This window comes from Doryrhamphus excisus, linkage group LG16 (genome assembly GCF_037039965.1).
Source record: "Doryrhamphus excisus strain RoL-2023G ecotype Guam linkage group LG16, RoL_Dexc_Guam_v1.1, whole genome shotgun sequence".
Taxonomy (NCBI): domain Eukaryota; kingdom Metazoa; phylum Chordata; class Actinopteri; order Syngnathiformes; family Syngnathidae; genus Doryrhamphus; species Doryrhamphus excisus.
The window spans coordinates 7901820-7924774 of NC_136372.1; the positions used below are offsets into that span (position 1 = coordinate 7901820).

Consider the following 22955-nt stretch of genomic DNA (forward strand, 5'->3'; position numbering starts at 1 on the left):
CTTCCTCTGCTGTGGCCCGCTTATCTGGAGAGAGCCAGCAGAACTGCAGGACCTCATACCTGCCAGGGAAAGAAAACTAGTCAGTCTTCAGAAGAAAAAGCATCTAATAGCCTACATGCTTACGTGTGTAAAATGTATATTCATTAGTATACTGAAATTAATGCCATTTATAAGGCCTATGTCCAAATACAGTCGTGCAACATTGATTTTCTAATGTAATGCTTTGAATTAACAGGTAAAATTCGGTCTACGAGCGGTTAATTCTCAGGTATCCCTGTATTCAGGTCGGTCTCCCTCTTCCACCTCCATCAGCATCCTGTTCCCCAGCAGGCATAGCCAAAGACCTTTGTAATTTGACATGTACAGTGGGCGGGGCAAAAGGCGGAAATGTGAGCAGCGGTGAGATGTTGTCAGTTGGAGAAGGAAGGTGAGCAAGGGAAAGTTTCGCCCATTTAGTTGCATTTGTGCTTGACCTGCTGCATTTGTCCAAGAGGACAGAATACAACATGGATGTTTATTATGTTTAAGTAACTAAAATTACTCTATGAAGTAATTAATACACCTTTTTCTTATGTAAATAATAAGTAGGACTGCAAAAGTGACTTATTTAATGTCTAGAGAGTTGTAACATTGGTAGAAGACATATTTAGACAGACATAAGCAGGTTTTCCTGTGCTCGAACTACAAAAATATTTCATTTTTTAATAATTTAATAAATGTAATAATAATTTTTTAATAATTCATCCTATTTCACAGAAATTCACTTATTCTGGTTGGGTCTGGAAACAAACAATTAACAAGGGACAGCTTGATTTGAAAAAATACAGTGTAATTAGATTTTTTTGTTTTGTTTCAGCAATGTCAACATATTTTTCTCCATACACTGAATATTATAAACACATATTAAATACACTCACCATCTGTCCGAATAAGGAAGCTCCAGCTGTGGCTTGAAGAGTTTGACTTGTTGCTCCTTGATCACATGATTGAGAACCTCCCGGTCAGACAGGTGTGGATATGGCTGACCAGTATTCTCAAAAAGCTCCCATAGAGTGACCCCCAATGCCCTACAAAACCACAGTAAGGACAAGAGACAGTTGTTGGAACTGCTGGGAAGTGTAAAGCTATGAAGAAAAACTATCCTTTGCTGACCTCTAGTGGTTGGACTTTTGCAATGCGTGGATTCCAGAGCAAACTCAGCAACAGTCTTCCTTAATTACAGAGTTAAGACTTCATGTTTCAACCTGCTAATAGGCTCCATCTGACAGGAAACATGAAGCTTCATCAAGCTTCATAAAATGCACTGAATGACTGACGTAGCATGTAGGGCTAGGAGGTGCCAAACTTAAACCATTACCTAATGAAGAGCAAAGTCGCTCTTTTGACATGTCTCTATTCAGACAGACTCTTGTAACAAGAGCTACCTTGCGTAACATTGCAATTTATGAGCGGGAAGCATTTGGCCAAGGAGACTGTCTACAGTCTACACAGTACTGCTCACAGCCACTTACCTAGTGCCATGACATTACACACACTAGACTGCTATTTGAATGGGTTGCATATTGATGGACGGATTGGATTTAGTGGGACACTTCCATGAGAACTATACAGTATATGGCTTCTGGTCAGATGTTAAACAAACTGGTAATAGAGCTAAGAATTGTTTGACCTTCCTAGTCTCACAGAATGATGTCATTCGATTCAAACCCACAGTCACTTCCAGACATGCCAGTGAGATATATTCTATACCCACCAAACATTGCTGGCCTTCGTATGCTCCATCGTGACAACACCCCCATGGCGCTCCCCCACAAGTTCAGGAGCCAACCAGCGAAGGGGCGCGAATACATCGTCCTCTGTGATGATGTAATCCTCCTATAGTGACAAGAGAAAATGATCATAGCATGATTTCACAAAGACGACAACACAAAAGAGTTTATTAGCCTGCAAAAGTGATTTATGCTCTGGTGCAGGCAATGCACGCTCACTGACTCACCAACCTCAACAAAAATAGACTCACCGGGTGACCTTATCTTAGGAGTATTAAATTCAAAGTGACACATCAGCAGAATTTAAGGAACGCTGCAGACAGCAGGGGCCTTGGCACGGTTAGCCCAGCTTGTCACGTCACCACTGAATTATACAATTGATGGCAGGCAAACACCTGCATATTCTAATGTTAACTTTTTTAGACATGCGCAATTAATTCACCATGTGAACTGTTAGTCAGGAATTCCATTATTGTTTTGTTGTTTTTTTAGCACTTCAATTACTCAACTTGCCAGATTTACAGGCTCAACCTCTGTTAAGTCAGGGAATCTTTGTTGTTGAGCCCCGTTTGTTAGGCAGTGTGTTTCTCGCCTGCACCACAATGGGACTATGTGGCTTGTGTTACACACTGACTGTATGACTAACCCGCAGGGCACGGAAGCACAGAAGAAACAGTCAACATAAGCTGTCATTCCAGATTGAAAACAGTCAAGTTTCTTACTTTATATGCATAAGGCCCGATTCCATAGTCCCCCACTTTGACTGTGAGATCGGCCGTCAGGTAGCAGTTCCTCAGGGATAAATCACTGAAACACAAACACATGGACAAGATGGGTTATTAATGAAATGTGCAGATGATGTGTGCATTTTTAAACTTTACAAATTAAGCCAATACAAGAACAAGGAGTAAGACTCTGAAGGCAAGAGAGTCTCTTTCGCCCTGCAACAAGACATGCACAGGTTCTATTCCTGACTCATGCATACAGTAGCAGGATATTCTTTCTTGAGGGAAATACAGCCTGTGCAAACTATTTGTGCTGTTGCCAGGAGAGTGCAACATATAACACTTTGTGACTCCCTTTCTCTCTTTGTGCATTAATTAAACTGACATGGAATCACACAGGAAACATTTAGCAGGCACCATTTTAAACCTGCACCATCTAATGACAAACACTGCTGACACCAATGTTCTTGTGTGCACATGGCTCAGCTAGTGTGTCAAAGCGAGTGAAACCTCTGGAAGATAAATGGTTATTTATTTTAAACCCCTCTTGTCCGCGATCCACTGCAGTTGGCTGTGTGCCCGATACTGGGAAACACAGCAGGAAATGGGGCCTAAATGTTAACCCTAAAAGGCAGGTTGGTGGTATGGTGGCAATCACTCTCATAGCACTGAATAACAGCACAGATTTTACACAAATAATGCTATATTTCGTTAAATACATAGATTTTTAATACCATTCAGTTGCTTGGGAATTCAATAACAAACTAATAGTTACTGAAAGTTATTTACAGCACAGCATGGCCACTAAATGTTCACTGCCATCTAAACATTTTCAGGATTGCACACTCAACTACTTCACTTGTAGGAACCTCTCAGAGAACTCCCTTTGAGTTGTAACAAGGATTAAAACACAACTAAAAAAAAAAAAAATCAGGATATCCTTTTACATGCAAAGAGCAGAATCATCATATGCCTCCTGGCAGCAGACAGCTGACACTGTGGCAATGCATCAGAGCTGTGTAATTGGAGCCCCCCGAGCTTATTCCGAGCATGCAAATAGAGCCGATGAGCTGAACATCGTATGTTACCATGAGCCGCAAGTTCCCGACACCCCCTCCCACCCGCTGTGTAGCCTGCTGCTTGCTGGCGGCGGAGGCATGAAGTGCTCATTGCGGCTAAAGAAACGCCACCTCTCCTCTGGACAAACCATTTTTGGAAAACACTGGGATGATAGCACTAAAGCAGCATATATTGTGATTATAAGCCATATAATGTTAGATCCTCATTGACATAGTGCATAAAATTGCACATTAACGTAGGACCACATTTCATATATGCTAATCCTAAAACAGCTTTGTTGAATTAACCGAATACATCATCTTTGTGATCTAAATAATAAAACCGGGAATAGAAGAGAGTCAAAATGTCACACTGTGTTTCTGTCCACACTGTACTGAATAGGAAGCTGCATTCAAGACTACTCTAAGCTAGTCTGAAACCACTCAAGTATGCTAGTAGTCCTACCTGTGCAGGAAGTTGTATTTGTGAAGATGAGCGATACCGGCAGCGATTTCACAGGCCATCCGTTGCAGCTGGAGCATTTCAGAACTTCTGAAGGTACAGTCCTGCTGAGACAGATACCCTCGCAAATCCCCCTGCAAAAACCCACACAACCCAAAATCAATATGTCTCACCCATATGTGTTAACATTAAGCAGAACATTTTAGCGAGGAGTTGCATTGCAGTAACCTGTGCATATTATAATAGGTGCACTGTGCAGAAGCTGCCACATGGGGGCAGTAAGTTAATCAGTTCCTGTCCTCTCCACTTTACTGAACTTAACTGGTAACTCCATTTAGTGTCATCTCAGTGAACAGTCCAGATTTAAGGGCTCACAAGTGAAAGAAAAGAAAGCCATCCCATGAAGAAACATGTCAAACATTAATTCAGCAACTGGCCCATCACAGAAGTCAATAAAAACATTTATTTTGGGCACTAGCTTTCCCTCTATTGAGAAAAAGGTACTGTATTAAATGTGTTTTTGTGGTTTACATGAGTCCTGGAGGGCTTACAGTGTACTGACACACCACAAGGTGTTGTCACCAAGGATTGTTGTTCACGAATGCAGATAATAGTTTCTTTCTTCCTAACCTGCAACCACAGTGTATTAAAGTACATTACGTTACATTATGAGTGTGTGCAGTGAAGGCGATTAGTGAGCAAAGAAAATCTCCCTGAGGAATGAGTTAAGAACATACCGAGTACACACCAGTCATGAGGCGCTTTTGTTACAAATGTCTAATCACATGCCGTTACCGAGGGTGCACGTCTAGAGGGGCTTCCCTCTCTGTGGCCTTCTTTAGGAATGGGGGATCAAGATCAGTCAGTGGCTAACAGCACAGTGTAAGGTAGTACACTGTTGTAGACATGGCATTAAGGGGTGATAAGTATTCCGGTTCTCGGATCCCGCAAGCTGGCTTTTTCCACTGTGTGTGACAATCCCTTGGAGATACACACTATCACAAATGTGTCGTATATCAAAATAGGTCATGTGCTGTTTGTTCTCCGCATACATTTCCAGCAGACTGCCTCATGCAAAGTGAAAAACGGTAAATGAAATCTTTGAAAGTGATAACCTGTACACTTGTGGGAAAATAAGGATGCTCTGAGGGACTTTTGCGGCATCCCCTATGAGTTGTGCTCAAAATGCTTGGGACACATGCTACCACGCAGACATCCTTCAAGTTTTACAAGAGCCCCTGCAAAGACGTTTTGGTTGATACCGTTTTGCCATGTTTGTCTGAAAGTATGCAACACAATTTTGTGCCGACTTTTGACAGTGGGTGTCCTCTGTCCTGATTTTTCATAATGAAAGTATGTGTTGACATATTTAACAGGGTAATGAGAAGCAATCATCAGGGACCACTAGAGACGCATGGGGACACATTCACATCAGGTGTGAAACAACGCGCTTCAAAAGGATGCCCACTTGTGATCAGATCCCTCCGCCAGTGGAATGTTCAAGCCGAGTCTTGATAGTCTAAATCACTTAAGCAAAAACAAATCTCTGGGAAGCAATATTCACAGAAGAGCTAAAATTGATATTTGGTAAGTGATATGCTGTGGATGTATATTTATTTATGACACCTCAACAGCAGCTGATTAGGACTAGAGAGGGTGAGATCCGATGTGGCTGATAAAATATAACCTATGAGTGACCACACAAATTGGGGGGTCCAACAATGTGTTTCCAATGGCGTCAAGTCATCACATTGACACAAAAATGGTTCCAGACGCTCTGAACCAGTGAGGGAGCCCAACTACGTCCCACTGTCAAGACAGGAGATGCATACATTAGAGGCTGTCACTCACACAGTATGTGGTATGTGACATTCTGTGGCCCCAGCACCAGTTGCCTAATGTATTTTGATGTCTAAAATGCTTTGAGTCAGGGTTACCTTGCAAGGGTGATATGGGGAGGAAAAACCACCATCAATCACCAAGCTGTCAGGGATAAACGTCACCGTATGCTGTCTTTTCTGGATTTGTGCGGCTGCAGTGTCGCATTGCTACATGTTTCAACATGTGGCGGACAAGTGACATGGGTCTGAACCTGCAACATAACCTATTATCTTATAAGTCAGCTTGTTTGAATGAGCATCCACAGGTACTTTATTAGCTAGTACATAGCTCCTATGATTATTGTAGTTTTTAGTGGCTTGGAACAGAGCTGGATTACCCCAAGACCTACGTTCCCACTGTGGGGTACAGCAAGTTGTAAGGGTATGTGAAGAAAAATGCGAATAAAAATTAAAAACAGCATGACTGACACGGAGCAACATGGGGCCAAATAATGCGCCTGAATGCCTCATGTGAACAGCCCTGAACAGCGCAGGTAGTACAGTGCAGTAAAAAGGAGACAACATCATAAAATCGTTTATTGCACTGGGTGCAGTATATAAACAAATAAGTGTGTTTGATGATTATGCTGTGCATTGAGAGTGTTTAACCTTGATGATATTGTGTGCTGAATATTACGTGGTGCTGTGGCTATTAGTGCATTTTTAGCTGCACTGACTATGTTTAAAGCCCAAAATGTTTTATGTTTAGGCTCTTTATGCTTCAATAATAATAATAATAATGTGCTTTTTACGGGAGTTGTGGCTTTGTTCGGCCATCCTTAAATGGTCGTGTGACGCAGATTGAGACGTGTGTGTGACTTTCCCCAACTTTGCACAGACAGAAGTGTATTTTCTATTCTTCCTCTCACTTCGTCCTTGGTCAGAAATGTTAATGTTGTGCAAATATCCAGACACATGAAGTTTGATAATGTTGTTACCTCTGTGCATAATCGCATGATATTTCGGCTCACATGAATCATATTTAGCTCAGTCATGGGTATTATACAAATTACATTACCTTCTTGATTTCTGTACTTTGTGCCTTTATTTCATAATTATTCATAATTATGTATAACATTAACACAATGATAAACTGTTTTGGGCTGCACGGCATTCGAGTTGTTGGCACGCAAGCCACACAGCTAGGACACCTGAGTTCGATTCCACCCTCGGCCATCTCTGTGTAGAGTTTGTATGTTCTGCCCGTGCATGTGTGGGTTTTCTCCCGGGACTCCGGCTTCCTCCAACATTCCAAAAACATGCTAGGTTAATTGGCGAGTGTGAATGGTTGTTTGTCTATACGTATGTGCCCTGTGATTGGCTGGCAAACAGTCCAGGGTGTACCCCGCCTTGCGCCCAAAAACAGCTGGGATAGGCTCCAGCACCCCTGCGACGCTCGTGAGGATAAGCGGTAGAAAATGAATGAATGAATAAACTATGTTTTTAATATCTGTCTGACACTGTCAATCAAAACTGATATATGTAATGTTGAGTGAATATGCTCTACTCAAACATTAACAGAGTCTAATGACACACACACATGCTGGGAGGCGTCATTCCCTCTCCTGTCAAGAGACTTAACTAGAGCTGGCTGGGTGACCACAGTGCCAGGACACCAGCCAGGGCCGGGAACCTGATAATATAATCATGCCCGGCAACGTGATGCAATGTCTGAGCATGGGGTGGGGCTGAACCGGAACCTGCTGGGCACGTCGCTGGGTCGGACATGGTTAGTCATTCGTAGTGCGGAACTCTCTCTATTCAAATAGTCAGAGTCGATATGAACATGTCAAACAGTCACTAAAATAGGCTTCAGTATGTCACCCCTATTTCAGCAGGTTGTGCAAACTCCATGTATACACTCACACACAATATAACATTTGGCTGTTACTTGAGTGCCATGATCCACTGCTATTAAGGTGAACAACACCATACCTGGCTGCTGTATATAGAACATGGTGTAGTTTTTGTTTAGTTTGCTAATATCTGAACTAAACAAGTCTCCAAAGTACACAAGTCGCCGGCCATAAAAATGCACAAACACAGCAACTGCTCGTGTCGACACTGGAGGAGCGTAAATGGAGCTTGTTGCTTTACTGGGTTGAGGTGGGAATGTGAGAAGTGTCAGGCTTAGATGAGCTATGTGACAGCAGGAGGGAGGAGGTGCGGTGGGTGCATTGAAGGAGGCGGCAGCAGCTACTCAGAGGAAGGGTCCAGCCCACCAAGAATAGAAAAAGAGAAACAGGAAATAAATCAGCTGCCATGACGTAGCCGTATGTTAATTTAAATAGAAGGTCTAATTCAGGATTCAGACAGCGGGCCCCGAGTAGTCCAGATGGTCAATAGGGCAGGTCAGCTATGCAAGCTTTCAGGACTGGATTTTAACAGGACCTGTCTGATGAATTTGTGAATGTGGTAGACTGACAAGACCAGTTCTCAAGTGATGAAATAATCAGCTATGAATGAACAGTTCGCACTCTCACCAACAGTGATAACCACTGATCATTTAGTCAGTGGAATAAGCTGAAAATGTCCTTCATTGACTGCAATGGGCTGGCAACCACTCCAGGTTATACTCTGCCTTCAGCCCAAAGACAGCTTATTTAGTAGTTAGCCTTGACAAAAGTCAGCTAGACTCCAATATATCCATGCGACCCTAGTGAGGCTTAAGTAGCATAAAAAATGTGTACATTTTTCCATTGAAATCATGCAGTAAAATGTCTCACCTGTTAGCATTTTCTGCAAGGGTGCCTTGTTACCGAAATGATAGAAGTGTGCTCTTTATTCAAGTTATGAAAATAAGTTTGCATATTTGTGTTTTCACCTTAGCTTTGTTTTGTTTTTTGTCAATGAACAAACAGTGGAGAAATGTAAACATCTGTCTTTTAAAAGGGTTTTAAAAAATAGGAACTACGGTTCATATTTGTAATGTACGGTAAATTTCGGACTCCAAACCGCTACATTTTTCACCACATACTTTCAACCTTGCAGCTTAAACAATGATGCGGCTAATGTATGGCTAAAAGAACACAGTTCCTATGATGCTTACAGTGTAGATTCAGGAAGTAGTGAATTGGAGTAGCAAAGTCTGCACTAATATCAATGTCTTATACTGCAATCATGTGTGATCTGACAAATCTTAAGTAATTTGATTACTACAGCCTCTGCTTAGACTGCAGCAGCTGTTGAACTAGAATAAAGCATCTCAATCAACTCTTCTCACGAATGAGAACACAGAATGTAGGTAGGATTGCAAGGTTTATAGCATGTCTTTCTGTGTAAATACCCCCCCAAAAAAACAAATGTGGCATATATATGTGCATATTGTATTCAGGTGCACTCAACAGTTTACTTGTCTGAAAAAAATTTTTACTGCAGTTTTTCGGAAGCTGACCTATTTTAATCGACTCATGCGAGTGCATTTTAAGGGCCTCTTAACAGTTTACAGGGTTCTGCAAACAATATATGACACTCACCATTTCACAGTACTCAAAAACAAGCAGGAAGGGAATCGCTTCAACACACTGTCCAAGGCACTGGAGGATGTTTGGGTGTTGCAATACCCTGAGGACAAAATAAAATGAAAAACATTGTTGATTGTCAATTAAAATGATTATACTATGATATTTTTAAATAGACATTCACCTATAAGGATCCGCCTGCTGCAGGAAGTCATTCTGCTCCTTGGCATTTGCATTAGCTTTTAGCTCCTTTACTACCACTCTGGTGCCGCCTGGATCCGTGTAGATTTCACTCAGAATCACCTGTTAATACAAAACCAGCTTTTTACCACAATCCAGATACATGCTTGTAAAAACCTGGATGTAAACAGTCATTCAATTAGGTTCATCTTGTCTTCTTATTGAATGAATGTTCAATTTCTTATATTCAGGCAAACTTGCTTACTATATGTAAAGGGTCTTACCTGGCCAAACCACCCATTGCCAATCTCTTGGATGTAACTCAGACTATGTCGGGCTATCTGGAAGCCTGTGGATCCCCCTGTGAATCAAACCACAGTCTCAAAGTTGTAATTATAAATGAAACCACCATGGAAGGAAAGAACATCTCTGCCAGTTCTCCAACCTGTGATGGGCGCATTAGGTTGGAGGTGCGGGGGTCCAGGCAAGGCCACAGGGGAGACAGCGAGGGTATACACCTCCGCAGGTGACTGCATAGACGGTGTGTCCTCCGCTGGCGGGGTGAAGTCAATTTCATCGTCAAAGTGATCTTCGAACTCCTGCATCAAGAAATTTCAAAAGCAGTCGCTAATATTAGAGAACTCAGGTCATATAGGACAACTCTCTTGCAGTCAATATACAGTCTCCAAATATTAAAAGGTGATCATTCAATCAATCCCAACTGGACTGTTCAGTTTGTCTCAAAGGCATTTCGCCTCTCATCTGAGCAAACTTCACCAGTCCATGCAAAAGGACTAGATGGGACCTACACCAGTCAGACTAGATACAGTGCATCCGGAAAGTATTCACAGCGCTTCACTTTTTCTACATTTTGTCATGTTACAGCCTCATTCCAAACTGTATTAAATTAATCTCTTACCTCAAAATTCTACACAAAATACTCCATTATGACAATGTGAAAAATGTTTTTTTTTGACATGTTTTGAATTAATTAAAAATAGAAAACAAAAAAATCACATTTACATAAGTATTCACAGCCTTTGCCATGAAGCTCAAAATTGAGCTCAGGTGCATCTTTTTTCCACTGATCATCCTTGAGATCTTTCTACAGCTTAATTGGAGTCCACCTGCAGTAAATTCAGTTGATTGGACATAATTTGGAAATATAATAACTGTCTACATAAGGTCCCACAGTTGACTGTGCATGTCAGAGCACAAACACCAAGCATGAAAGATCTCAAGGATGATCAGTGGAAAAAAGATGCACCTGAGCTCAATTTTGAGCTTCATGGCAAAGGCTGTGAATACTTATGTAAATGTGATTTTTTTGTTTTCTATTTTTAATAAATTCCAAAAAAGTCAAAAAAAAACTTTTTCACATTGTCATAATGGAGTATTTTGTGTAGAATTTTGAGGTAAGAGATTAATTTAATTCAGTTTGGAATGAGGCTGTAACATGACAAAATGTAGAAAAAGTGAAGCGCTGTGAATACCTTTCCGGATGCACTGTAGGTGCAGGATCCAATCTATTTATCCTCTAAAGGAAGAGGTAGGTCCAGACAGGAATGGTTGGCTCTTTAGTGGTGTCAACAACCTCACCCCGTTCAAAGATGCCTTCTCAACCTTAACGTAGATGGCTTCCCTCACCCCTCTTTCAAACCATATTTCTTCACTGTCCAGAATGTGTTTATTTTCGTCCTCAAAAACGTGCTCTCTCTTTGAAATGAAGGTCTGGTGTTTTCCTGAATTAGCCCAAAGCATACGGGCTAATTCTTAGGCATTGTGCCATAGGCCTGCTCAGTGACTGCTTGGTTTCCCCAATGTAGAAATCAGTGAATTCCTTACTGCACCGGACAGCATACAGTACACCAGTACACCAGTCTTTTTGGGTATGGGGTGTACCAACCTCTGATACCAGCCAAACGACCATCATTGGCAGACATTGGCCTTACTGTATTGTATCCGAACAAGTGTCAATTGACACCACTAAGGAGCCAACTATCCCTGTGTGGACCTGCTTCCTCCTTCAGACTGGATCTTGCACCAAGCTCTCAGACTAGATCTGTCCTATCTAGTCAAACTGGTGTGTGTCCCACCTAGTCTTTCAGCATGAACTAATGAAGCTTGATTGGATGAGAGGCGCTTCTTCTAGGACAACCTGAACAGTCCAGTTGCCATCGATTGAATGCCATGAAAATAAATTGATCCGGGTGAATGAGAATATTCACAGGCAGTACAGGTGTTAATCTTGATCTGCTTTAATGTAACGCCATATTGCGTACTGGACATTTTGGTCAGACTAAGTGCCTCCTGAGACTCCTACCTTGAAGTTGATTTCCCTCTCCTTGCAGCAGGTCACACAGTTCACCAACACCACCACCAGGACCACCAGTGCTGTCAGGGACACCGTCAGAGACAGGTAGAGGGACACATACAATGGGTCATCTGAGCCTCTGTCTGCAATGTCAGGAAAAAAAGGGCAATAAAGATGTTGGATCATTCACTTTTAAGTCATCGCTTTTAAGTGTTTCACGACAGGAACATTTTTCAACAATGAATACAGATGGACAGACTGTAGTAAGGTCAAAACAGGTTTCATTTTCAGGTTTATCCAGGCTGAATGTGAGTAAACATGCTCCACCCCACTCCTCTTGGAGACGATGGTGGTGGTGTTTGTGTACCTTGAAATAGCTGATGGTGCAGCAAGAGTAGGATGCTGTTAGCTCAGCGCTTTCAAAAGACAGGGCAGATGGAAACTTACACATACTATCTAATAGTATTTCTTAGGTGTGTACAGGGTGGCTCATATAAATACTATTACAATAAACACTACTATTAATTATTATTAATTAATTATTAATTAACACAAGAAATTTGACAATTTTGCTAGCCTCCATATATTGCCTTATGCATGTGGGTCTACCATACACACAGCAAAAGAATGGAGATTCATGAGGAGAAAGACAAGGTAGTGGGACAAAGATGCTTGCAACCCAACATAGGTCCCTAGGATGTCTGTGTTAAAGAAATCACGGAATTGGTCATAATGTCAATGAAATGATGTCATTGTGAGAAGGAACGTTCATGTAAGGAAGTGTTTCCCCGATAGACCGCTCCATCGTGGCGGAATCTCATAACAAACACTAACCGCAGCCTCCCGAACCGGCAGCCTAAAACACAAGCCATACTGATGATTTTTTCCTCATTTACAGTATGGATTTATCTTTAAACATTTTCAAGCTACAACATTTTGAAATAATTCTGGCGCCTAAAGGGTTAATAATGAAGTATTCATGGTATCACTGCACACCGGGCCCTCAGAGGCAAGCGCCCCCCCAGTTTGAAAAGCACTGCAAAAAAAAAAAAATGTTGACAATAATACTGTTTAGCATCAATTTATGGCACCTTAAATATTTCAAAATTCACATGCATTGTTTTGTGAAAATATGTTTCATATTTTTTCATCATACTTTCCTGAAAATTAATTTTAACATCTTGTCTCATCTCATTTTCGTGGACCAAATCTTGTGCATCGTCTAGTCTACTAAGTTGGGTGTTTCGTGACACCCCCAGTATTTGTCCATCGTACTGCAGGAGAAAAGCATCGTGACAAATATAAAACAACAGGTTACTGGTAGTCCGAATATTCTTGAGGCAAGTTTTGACCTGTCAGCAAGTTCTCTCACAGTGTCCATCTTGGCCGACCTCCCAAATATCACTGCCCATTTGAAAGATGTGACCACCTGTCACTCTTTGATGCGCTGAGTCAATCGTCAAAAGATGTTAGAGTCAAGCTCTCATTCTGGCAGCTTTGACTTAATGTGTGTATGTCATCATTATATATACACACAAGGGGGGGACAATGCAATGTCAGACTGACCCAATACTTCTGTCCATATGGTGCAAGTGTATTCTTGAACTACAGGTACATCCTGTAAATTGGGTGGGATAAACTATTAGAAATTCCTAACAAATAGCGGGTGTGAAATAAACAATGTTTGAAGCGTATTGTAAGTGTTAACCACAATCAAATATAATTGAGTTTATACTGATATATTTAGATTAGATTCCTTCATCATTTCCTTTAAGATCAAAACAAATTCGTCACGCAGACTTTTGCCCCTAAGCAGCTTGCTTTCTGCAGCCACAATGAAAGCATGCAAGCTTTTTAAAGACCTTTAATTTGATGCCATCTAATGAGATCACTTTATCACTACTCAAACACTTAATCAGTCTCAGTCACACTGCACACAGAAGTCGTTCCCTTAAATCATCAATAAAAAGGGAAAATGTTGGCATTTTAATTTAAAAACGGTTACTAATATTCTTGAACACACCTGATCTCTAAGTGACATTCACAAAGTAAAAGAACACAAGCTATTGGTTTATGAGGCATAAAACCGCGTGCTTGAGTTAAACTTACACTCAGTTGTAAAATATCAAGGCTGCTGACAGTTTACGGAGAAAGAACAACTATTTGACACTCTTCATATGACAAGTCACAAAGATGTGATGTTAGCCTGCAGTTGTCCTCAACATTTTTGACTATATGATAGTTTAAGCAACTTAAAGCATTAAAGTAACATATTACATCATGTGTCAAGTGAGGTTAAAGTCCAAAAACATAACATGCAGCAATGTGGAGTGGTCACATGACAAAGTCTACTTGAATTTAAAAAAAAAAAACGGTCTCCACATCAAGTGTGAAGTGAAAATAGAGTTGAAAACCAAATAAAAAGATTCTGGTGGAGAATATTTTTACATACGCACATGGCAGAGTTGTCCTGTGTTCTGAGTCATGGCTTCAGATGATGACTTGGAAGAGTCCACCATATGACAGCTAGATTTGGGGACAAATATGGAAAGGAGCTGCCAGCGCTTATTTTGTTACTGCTGCATATTTCAGTAAGGTATTCATACAACAGAGGTGGGGCTGACCCATTTTTGCACATTTCTCCTCACTGGTAGTTACAATAGTGCAATGTTACATAAGGAATAAACCGTGCTGTTGTCTGGACGGGCTCTTCAAAATAGTGAGGAAGCACAATGTATCATTTATTTGAGGACGTGCAAGTTCAGGTATGCGAAAAATCTGGAAATTCGGGAAATAATCTTCAACAAAAATTATATTATTTTAGCTTAAGTTTAGCAAAATAGCAGTCAATGTAGACGCTAAAGAAATTTCAGGCATGATAAACACAAGCATATACCCAGCCAGAGCCCAGACCCAAAATTCATTCATTCATTTTCATTCATTTTCTACCGGTGTGCTGGAGCCTATCCCAGCTGTCTTCAGGCGAGATGCAGGGTACACCCCCAATATTCAACCTGACTAACAGTGTAGATATGTTACTGTGACGGTCAAGTTTCTATTAAAAAAATAAAATAAAATAAAAATTACCATGTTCAGCGGAATAAATTTTCATGTATCATGTGTTGCATTCAGGTCAACAGGTCAACAACATGTAGGCTGAGTTGGGCAAAGGACAGGTTTGCAATGTCATAAAACCATTAAAAACTATTCCAACATCTTCTTCCGGTATGCTGTATGATGACTGAGCAAACAACACTGTTGCTAATAATTGACCAAGGCTGATAAACATGGAATGCGGGTGGCAGTTATACATTAGCAGTTTTGTTATAAAATATTCACCTTTACTCTAGGATCTTTGACTAGCATTTTAGCAGCAGATCCTTAAAAACAGCAGAGCACAAATAACATATACAGGATCTCTGCTCAGTGTTTTTGCAGTAGGCCCTTAAAACAGCAGTACACTCTCATTATAGAAAAGGTCTTTGACCAGCATTTTTGCTGTAGGTCTTTAAAAGACAGGAGCTGAGCTCTTTTCTCATAAAGGAAGGTTGACGAGTGTTTTTGCTGCAAATCCGTGACAACAGGGGTGCACTTTTGTAATGTAAGTCTGAGTCATTCCTTGAAAACAACACAGCACTCCCATCATAGAAAATATCTCTGACCAGCATTTCTACTCTATGTCCTTAAAAACAGTAGGTTCTTCCATATAGAGAATCGTTGACTCGCATTTTTGTTGCAGATCCCGAAAAACAGCACAGCATGCCTGTAATGTAGTGTTTGTGTTTTTGCAGTAGGTCCTGTCATATAGATGATCTCTGACTACTGTTCTTTGCTGGTGTTGGTCCACTGTGTTTTCTGAAGTGCACAGTCAACACAACCATCTACCAGGAAATTTTAGAGTACTTCATGCTTCCTTCTGCTGACAAACGTTATGGAGATGCCCATTCCATTTTCCAGCACTACTTGGCACCTGCCCACACTGCCAAAGGTACCAAAAGCTGGTTCAATAACCATGGTGTTAGTGTGCTTAATCGGCCAGCAAACTCATGTGTTCTGAAGCCCATAGAGAATCTGTGGGGTATTGTCAAGAGGAAGATGAGAGACAACAGACAATGTGGATGACCTGAAGGCTGCAATCAAAGCAGCCTGGGCTTCCATTACACCTGAGCAGTGGCACACGCTGATTGCTTCCATGTCAGGCTGCTGACATGATTGATGCAGTAATTCATGCAAAAGGAGGCCCCAACAGGTATTGAGTGCATGGAGGAAAAAAACATACTTTTCAGAATTCTGACATTTTTGTTTACATTATTTTTTAATTGATCTTCTGCAATTTTTCTGAGACAATGAATTTGGGGTTTTAATTATCTGAAAATTTCTAGAAATAAATGTCTGAAATGTTGCACTCTCTGTATAATGAATGGGTTTCACATTCTGAAATGACTGACAAAAAATATTGGACTTTTTCGTGATATTCTAATTTTGTTTTAATGTCATTTTGATTTCTCCCTTGTGCTGACATTAAAAGAGAGGTTTGTCCCCAAGTCTGTAGCATGCTGAAATGTGTCTACAGGTATAATATAGTATATCGCCCTGATCTACTGTGTTATGTCATACTGCATGACATGTATAATACACGTCAAAGGTTTGCTGTAGTGCTTGTAGTTACAGTGAGCTATACTGCAGTTTCTTTGAGGCATTAGTAATCCATATAGCAATGTCGGGAATCATGGCAACTGTTTATCAAGTAAGCGTCTTTATTGGCTTGTAGGTACCCTGCTCAGTTGGCTTGTTAGCGTTAACATTCACTAATGCTACAAGCTAACACGGCTAGACAGATTGACTGTCATGTTTAGTGAACAAACAGGTATTTGACAATAATTCAGACAAGTATGTTGTCTTACCTGCTCTATGGTGAAACTGAACAGGAGCTCCTTGAGCCAGCCAGCATGCCGACAGAAAAATGGCATTGCCCAGCAACAAAACACATCCAGGACGGGTCTTCATCCTCCTGGCTTAGCTAACAAGAAGCTAGACAGTCGGAGTGTCGTCGTAAACAAGAAATGGCAGGTATGATGCTGGGTAGAGTGTTTCAACCATTGGTTAATATTATATCGTTAAGAAGCATTATCTTACTGTTTAGCCGTCCAATTAGCCAGCTAGCTTCAGCTAGCATGTCCGTGGTAACAGTATTAGCTAGCTAACAACAAACACGGCTACGAAAAGCACCGTCCCGTTGTCCATTCTGACAAAAGGGGCGACCACCGCTTCCGGCCGGACATATTTTCTTTAAGCCCGCTTTTGACGTTATTCAAACAAGCAGCATGTTTAAATCAAACCTGACTATCATGAAACTCATCCCTCCAAAGCGCCATATTTCCTTCCGACGTCACATCACAAAATCAGGCGTTCACCGGCACGTGATTGACAGTCCTTATAGCCAATCACTGTAGGGCATACTGGCACTTTCGAACAGATACGACCAGCCGAACCAGCCTGGTTATTATTTGCTATAGAAATACATCACTTTGAGATACTGTTGTTTTATTAGTATGTATTATAACTGTTAGATGTACGTGTAAACATGCATTATGGTGAAATATTATGTTTTCTGTTTTTATACTCAAAAATGCCAACATTAGCCACAATATTTGCTTTGGAAGTCAAGTGGCCTAAACTTAAACATTCTAACTGTACTTCGTTGTACCCCTACGCATTAAATCATTGCTACATTCAAGTTTTTAGGTATCAGGATTGGATGGATACTGCTTAAATACTGAAATACACAAATTTGCATATTTTAGATATCAAATTACTGGACTCCCAATGTGTCATAATAAGGGATTTACTTTCCTTACTTGGCATCCACCATTGCAAACACACTTTTAATGACTTAAGATTATAAACAGGCATCTTAAATACAACCCTTTACCATTTTTAATTCAAAGAAGACATGCACAGGCCATGAAAATTCCACCAATAAATTAGTTCTAAAGCATGGTCATCATTTCTGCAAGTTAAAAAAACATGTGTGAGGTAGTTCTGCTCTGAGTAACTGATGGAGGAAAAGGAGGAGGAGGATGCATTCTGTGGGGAAGGATGGAGGTCAGGGGTGGGGGGGTGGGGGTTCCTCTTTGGGTTTGATGACAAGATGCGCCAGGTTCAGTCTTTGCACAAAGCATCAGAGACCTACGAAGAGAGTGGTTTGGAGGTGCAAAGAAGAGACAACAGCGCGGACAAAAACATTGTCTGAGGAACGGTGAGTCGCTGGTTTTTGATTCACATCAATGCTTGCCTGATGCATGTTGTGTTTGTAGCTTGTTTATGCTCTGAAAGGATGTTAAAATGCATAGAAGGGAAATGAAGTAATGGGAATAGAAAAAAGAAATGCAATGAAAAGTGTGGAAAAAGATGTACCATCCTGAGTGCCTTCATACCTTCACTGTGTTTGGTTAGAAAATCTGACCATTTAAGCATCTTTGCAGACTTTCACTTCACTGTGACTGGTGCGTGCATGTGGGTGTCTCCCCCAGGCAAGAAGAGAGAAAGAGAGAGAGGACCATGGCATTTGCAGGGATGCTGAGAGACCAGGACATCAAGGCTGCCGTCCAGGCATGTCAAGGTGAGTCACTCTTCAGCCACTCATGCACAAGAGAAGCAATATTTTGCACGCTCATCAAGATTGCAATATTTGATGATAAAGTATAAGATGAGGCACTCTTGATTCTTATTAGGAATTCTGTAAGGGAGTCTGCAGGTGACCAAACTACTATGTGACAACAGAGGGCTTTAATGTTAACACAATCCGTGCAGAACCGCACAAATCTTCATTATTTATCAAGTTATGATTGCATGTCTGCTCAAAGTGTTGCAATGAATGACCACTAGCAGTGCCTTTGGCAAAATCTAATGTCATCAGCAACTGTTTGCATGAAGCAAGCCAAAGTAGTAATGTAATAATTTGCATATTAAGTGAAACTTTTTTTAGACCAGCCTTGTTTCTTCAGTTTCCTGTTCATTTTAATGGCTGGTACCACTGACCATTGACTATCTTGTTCATTATTGTCATATTTCTGATTGGCCACTTGATTGTATTTGTTATAAAGCTGTATGTTGTTTACCTATTTGATAACATTTTAGTATGTATTGTTTTACTTTTGTGTGTAATTTCCAGATAAACGATTAGTATATCATTAAATGAAGATTCACTTTCACTCAAAATTCTACTTAATATGAAAAAGAAAGTGGCAAAAAATGGCGTGTTAGAGATAGTAACACATTTTCAATGAACAAAAAAAAATTGTAATTCTATATTCGGCCAGGGTTTGAATAATTTGGGGTTGCATTTATGTTGCATACATTACACAGGACAAAAACAAATGGACAGTAAACTGCAAGAAGAATAGATGGGAGTGAGGTATTCACACTGTCATGATCAGATTGTTGAGCTGCATAGGCAACGCCTCTCTAAGATAGTCATTTTAAACGTCTTAAACAGGGGTCTCAAACACGCGGCCCGTGGGCCAAATGTGGCCCACAGGACACTAGTTTGAGGCCCCCGCCTTGATATGAAAGTTTAATGTTAGTGCGGCCCGCGCAAGTTTGATATGGATGCTGTATGGTATCATGTACCCAGAAAAGATTATTACGTTTGATTAATGTTCATGTTAAAGGTTAAATAACTGTTAATAGTTATCCTCCCTATCCGTGTGGAAGTGGTAAGTTTTTGGCTATTTAAGTTTAAAGGAAATAACTTGAAGGCTACCGTTTAGGTCGCTAGCTCTCTAGTTTGCGAGTTAGCATGTGTCTCAAGACCCTGCAGTTGCGCAATATGTTGTAAATAAAGAGTATAAATGTGACTATAGTCGTGTTTTGTCATGTCCACAGGGCTCTAATAATGCTTTGTTAATTTTAATCTGAAAAATATAATTTGTCTACCCACCGACTATATGTGGTTTCTTAAGTTTTTATTATTTGCCGTTTTATTGTTATTATTATATTTATTTATTTTTTACTGATTGATTTTCTTTATTCTTGATTTGTTTATTTATCTTTCATCTTATTTTGTGTAGAAAAATAAAAATTAAGATATTTGAGTACAGTGGAATGTTTTATCAGAGCTTTTATTGTAGAAAATCGGAACCCAAGCACTGAAAAAGTTTGTATATATTTCTGTTTTTTTGGGGGGGGGGGAACCTGGTGCGGCCCAGCCTTGCCCAGACCCTAGCTCCAGTGGCCCCCAGGTAAATTGAGTTTGAGACCCCTGGTCTTAAAGGATCCTCAGGATTATGGAACAAAGAAATAAAGTAGTCGACAATGGCCCTGAGCTGAAGGATTCGTTTGGCAGTCCGTTAAGAAGGAGGACGGGAGGTCCTCGGTCCAAATGAATGTTGTCACTGGTGCCGAGTGCAGTCCAATAACCAACGCCACTGAGAGATAAGTGTTTTAAGAACAAAGGCCACACCTCCCACAAAATTGCTTGTTTGGAATTTGCATAAGAGCACCAAACATGGGACATTGAAATGTAGAAGAAATTTTCTGATTAGAAAAGGTCCCGGCATGACAAGTTGATCCCACCTGAGGGGGGGGGGGGTCACCATCATGATATGGGGTGCTTCAGGTTGTGCAGGGGCGTCAAACGGTAGATGGCTATGTGGAGATGCTGCAGGGGGGATCCCTCGTGACTAAAGGCCCTTGTCTGTATGGTAATGACTCGGGTTGGGTATTGGGTCTCGAGTATTGATGGGAACCGGGACTAACATTCCAATACTTCTTGGATTGTTCAAATGTTTTAATTTCAAATGAATGGATGTGAACATTTAAGTTTGTATTACAGCCATGGGCAATGTTCATCTTGCTTTGTTTGTGTCAGTGGAATGATGTAATAACCTTTAATGGTAAAAGACTACTACAGGCTGAATATTGGTAAATGTCAAGGGTTGGAGAGTGAAAGTCATCTGAGCGAATGAGTCAACACGACATCTCTCCTTGCCGCTTTTATATACATAGATATACTATAATGATTGCCTCTTTATATGCCTGTCTACGCAGCTCCGGGCACATTCGACTACAAAACTTTCTTTGCACAAGTGGGACTGGCCGACTCATCCCAAGCAAACTGGAGAAATGTCTTCACAGTCCTGGACCAGGACAAGAGTGGATTCATTGAAGAGGAGGAGCTAAAGTAAGTGTGCAAGCATGAGTGGCTTAGGGCCTTAAATAAGCATGGCACAGTTAGATTCATTTGTGCATGTGATGTGCATGTGAGAGCCCTCAAGCTATTTGAATGCTATTAATTAATACGGAGGGGCGGCTTGGTGACTAAGCATTGCTATAGAGAGGGATTAAGATGGATTTGGAGTAGAAAATGATGAAAATGTTTTTTTTAAGAGCAGTTGATCAGATTGATTTATTTTTTTTATTACCCCATCAGACTCTTCCTTCAGAATTTCTCTCCTGGCGCAAGGGAGCTGACCGTGGCTGAAACCAAGAGTCTGATGGTTGCAGGAGATCGAGATGGTGATGGCAAGATTGGGATAGAAGGTAACTTTACACCTTGTTAAGATTCATACACGGTTCACTGAGGAACAAAGAAAAAAAAAAACACAAACTGTTGTATAATTTTGCTGACAAATATGGCCATCAGATAAGAGGGATGAGAGAGAGTCCCTGAAATGTCTTCATTGGCAAACTTAGAGGGGAAGTGCTTTTTTTTTCATAAGCTCTCTGGCACAGATAAATATGCCCGGCAGATTAGACGGGACAGTAGGAGTCTATAAAAGTACTCAATACTGAGGAACAAAAAAAATGTAATAAATAATATTGTTTTCTTCATGCCCCGCCCCTTCTACATTTTGAAATATAAATATAGGGTAGCCCAGAGCAGATGACAGCAGCCAGAGGGAGCTGTCCACTATCTAGTGCTGAAATCACTATTAATGTTGTATATGCACTCATCTAAGTCCATGCATGCTGTGCTTGGAAATAACGCTCTTAATATTCTTCTTTTTCTTTACAGAGTTCTGTGATCTGGTTAAATAAAGATGGCCGTGACTGTATATCCTGATTTAAACTAACCGAATGGAATTCCTGACTTTCCATATTGTCTTGATGCAAAGACTTCAGATGATCTCAACCTGCCTCCTTGCGTCCTGCTCCTTGTTCGTCTGACGTAAAAGATGAAAAGTGGATGTGTTAAATGAGTAATAAATATATTTATTATATGACGACACTGACACTGCATTTTTCAATTTTCAGTTGAATAATGTAATAATACTTGCCATATTAGAATTTTTTATGTAGTTTAGAAATTGCCTCTATTGACTTGAGTATAAGAAGCTATTCAGTGAGGTCAAAGGTCAGTGTTCATTGGCTCATGTGAAAAACACTCCAGGATAATTTAGTTTTAAAATATCTTCTGGCACTGAGAAATCAATTGAGATCTATCAGTCTGGAAAAAGGTTAAAAAGACATTTCTAAAGCTTTTGGACCCCAGCAAACCACAGTGAGAGCCATTAACCACAAATGGCAAAATCATGGAACAGTGGTGAACCTTCTTAGGAATGGCCGGCCAAACAAATTGAACTCATCCAGAAGGTCACAAAAGACCCCATAAAAACATTAAAAAAAGTCTCACTTGCCTCAGTTAAGGTCAGAGACACTGATCTTAAGAAAGACACTGGGCAAAAACGGCCAGTTCCAAGACCAAAACCACTGCCGAACAAAAAGAACATTAAGGCTCATACCAATTTTGCCAGAAAAAATCTTGATGATCCTTTGGGAAAAGACTCTGTGGTCTGACGAGACAAAGGTTTTTGGAAGGTGTGTGTACTACTACGCATCCTAAACCGCTAATCCTCAGTAGGGCTGCAGGGGTACGTATACTGGAGCCTATCCCAGCTGACTTTGAGCAAAAGGCAGGGTACACCCTGGACTGGTCGCAGGCCAATTGCAGAGCACATAGACAAATAGACAAACAATCATTCACACTCACAAGTCATACCTTTGGACAACTTGGAGCCTAACATGAACGTTTTGGGAATGTGGGAGAAGACCAAAGTACCTGGAGAAAACCCACACACGTAGGTACAAGGTGAATATCCACA

General features: G+C 40.7%; 2 protein-coding genes across 3 annotated transcripts; one reads left to right on the forward strand and one right to left on the reverse strand.

The window, feature by feature from the left end:
* Positions 1-922: 922 nt before the first annotated feature.
* On the reverse strand, positions 923-17269 carry lmtk2 (lemur tyrosine kinase 2). Its single transcript, XM_078797032.1, has 11 exons — positions 16755-17269; positions 11860-11993; positions 9982-10135; positions 9821-9897; positions 9541-9659; positions 9372-9459; positions 4019-4149; positions 2492-2576; positions 1754-1875; positions 1153-1261; positions 923-1067 (listed from the first exon to the last, which is right to left on the reverse strand). Coding segments are annotated over exons 1-10 (1014 nt in total). The 5' UTR covers positions 16858-17269; the 3' UTR covers positions 923-1067; positions 1153-1260.
* On the forward strand, positions 16784-22074 carry LOC131103542 (parvalbumin beta-like). 2 transcript variants are annotated; one of them, XM_058049887.2, is made up of 5 exons: positions 16784-16920; positions 18384-18472; positions 20902-21034; positions 21284-21393; positions 21869-22074. In XM_058049887.2, the coding sequence occupies exons 2-5, from the start codon at positions 18412-18414 to the stop codon at positions 21889-21891; spliced, it is 327 nt and encodes a 108-aa protein (XP_057905870.1). In that variant the 5' UTR covers positions 16784-16920; positions 18384-18411; the 3' UTR covers positions 21892-22074. The 2 variants fall into 2 exon arrangements, with proteins under 2 accessions (XP_057905870.1, XP_057905869.2); XM_058049886.2 differs by lacking the exon at positions 16784-16920 and adding an exon at positions 17986-18109.
* The last annotated feature ends 881 nt before the right edge of the window (positions 22075-22955 follow it).

What these genes read in the sequence shown, in the direction of transcription:
- lmtk2 (XM_078797032.1), bottom strand. Translation starts at nt 16,857, where the DNA reads ATGAAGACCCGTCCTGGATGTGTTTTGTTGCTGGGCAATGCCATTTTT. An exon ending in AGAGGGAAATCAACTTCAAG is followed by an intron (nt 10,136 to 11,859) that starts GTAGGAGTCTCA and finishes TTCTTGATGCAG; the next exon opens with GAGTTCGAAGATCACTTTGA. An exon ending in TCGGGCCTTATGCATATAAA is followed by an intron (nt 1,876 to 2,491) that starts GTAAGAAACTTG and finishes TTGTCACTATAG; the next exon opens with GAGGATTACATCATCACAGA.
- LOC131103542 (XM_058049886.2), top strand. Translation starts at nt 17,994, where the DNA reads ATGACAAGATGCGCCAGGTTCAGTCTTTGCACAAAGCATCAGAGACCT. An exon ending in AAAACATTGTCTGAGGAACG is followed by an intron (nt 18,110 to 18,383) that starts GTGAGTCGCTGG and finishes TGTCTCCCCCAG; the next exon opens with GCAAGAAGAGAGAAAGAGAG. An exon ending in TGGCAAGATTGGGATAGAAG is followed by an intron (nt 21,394 to 21,868) that starts GTAACTTTACAC and finishes TTTTCTTTACAG; the next exon opens with AGTTCTGTGATCTGGTTAAA.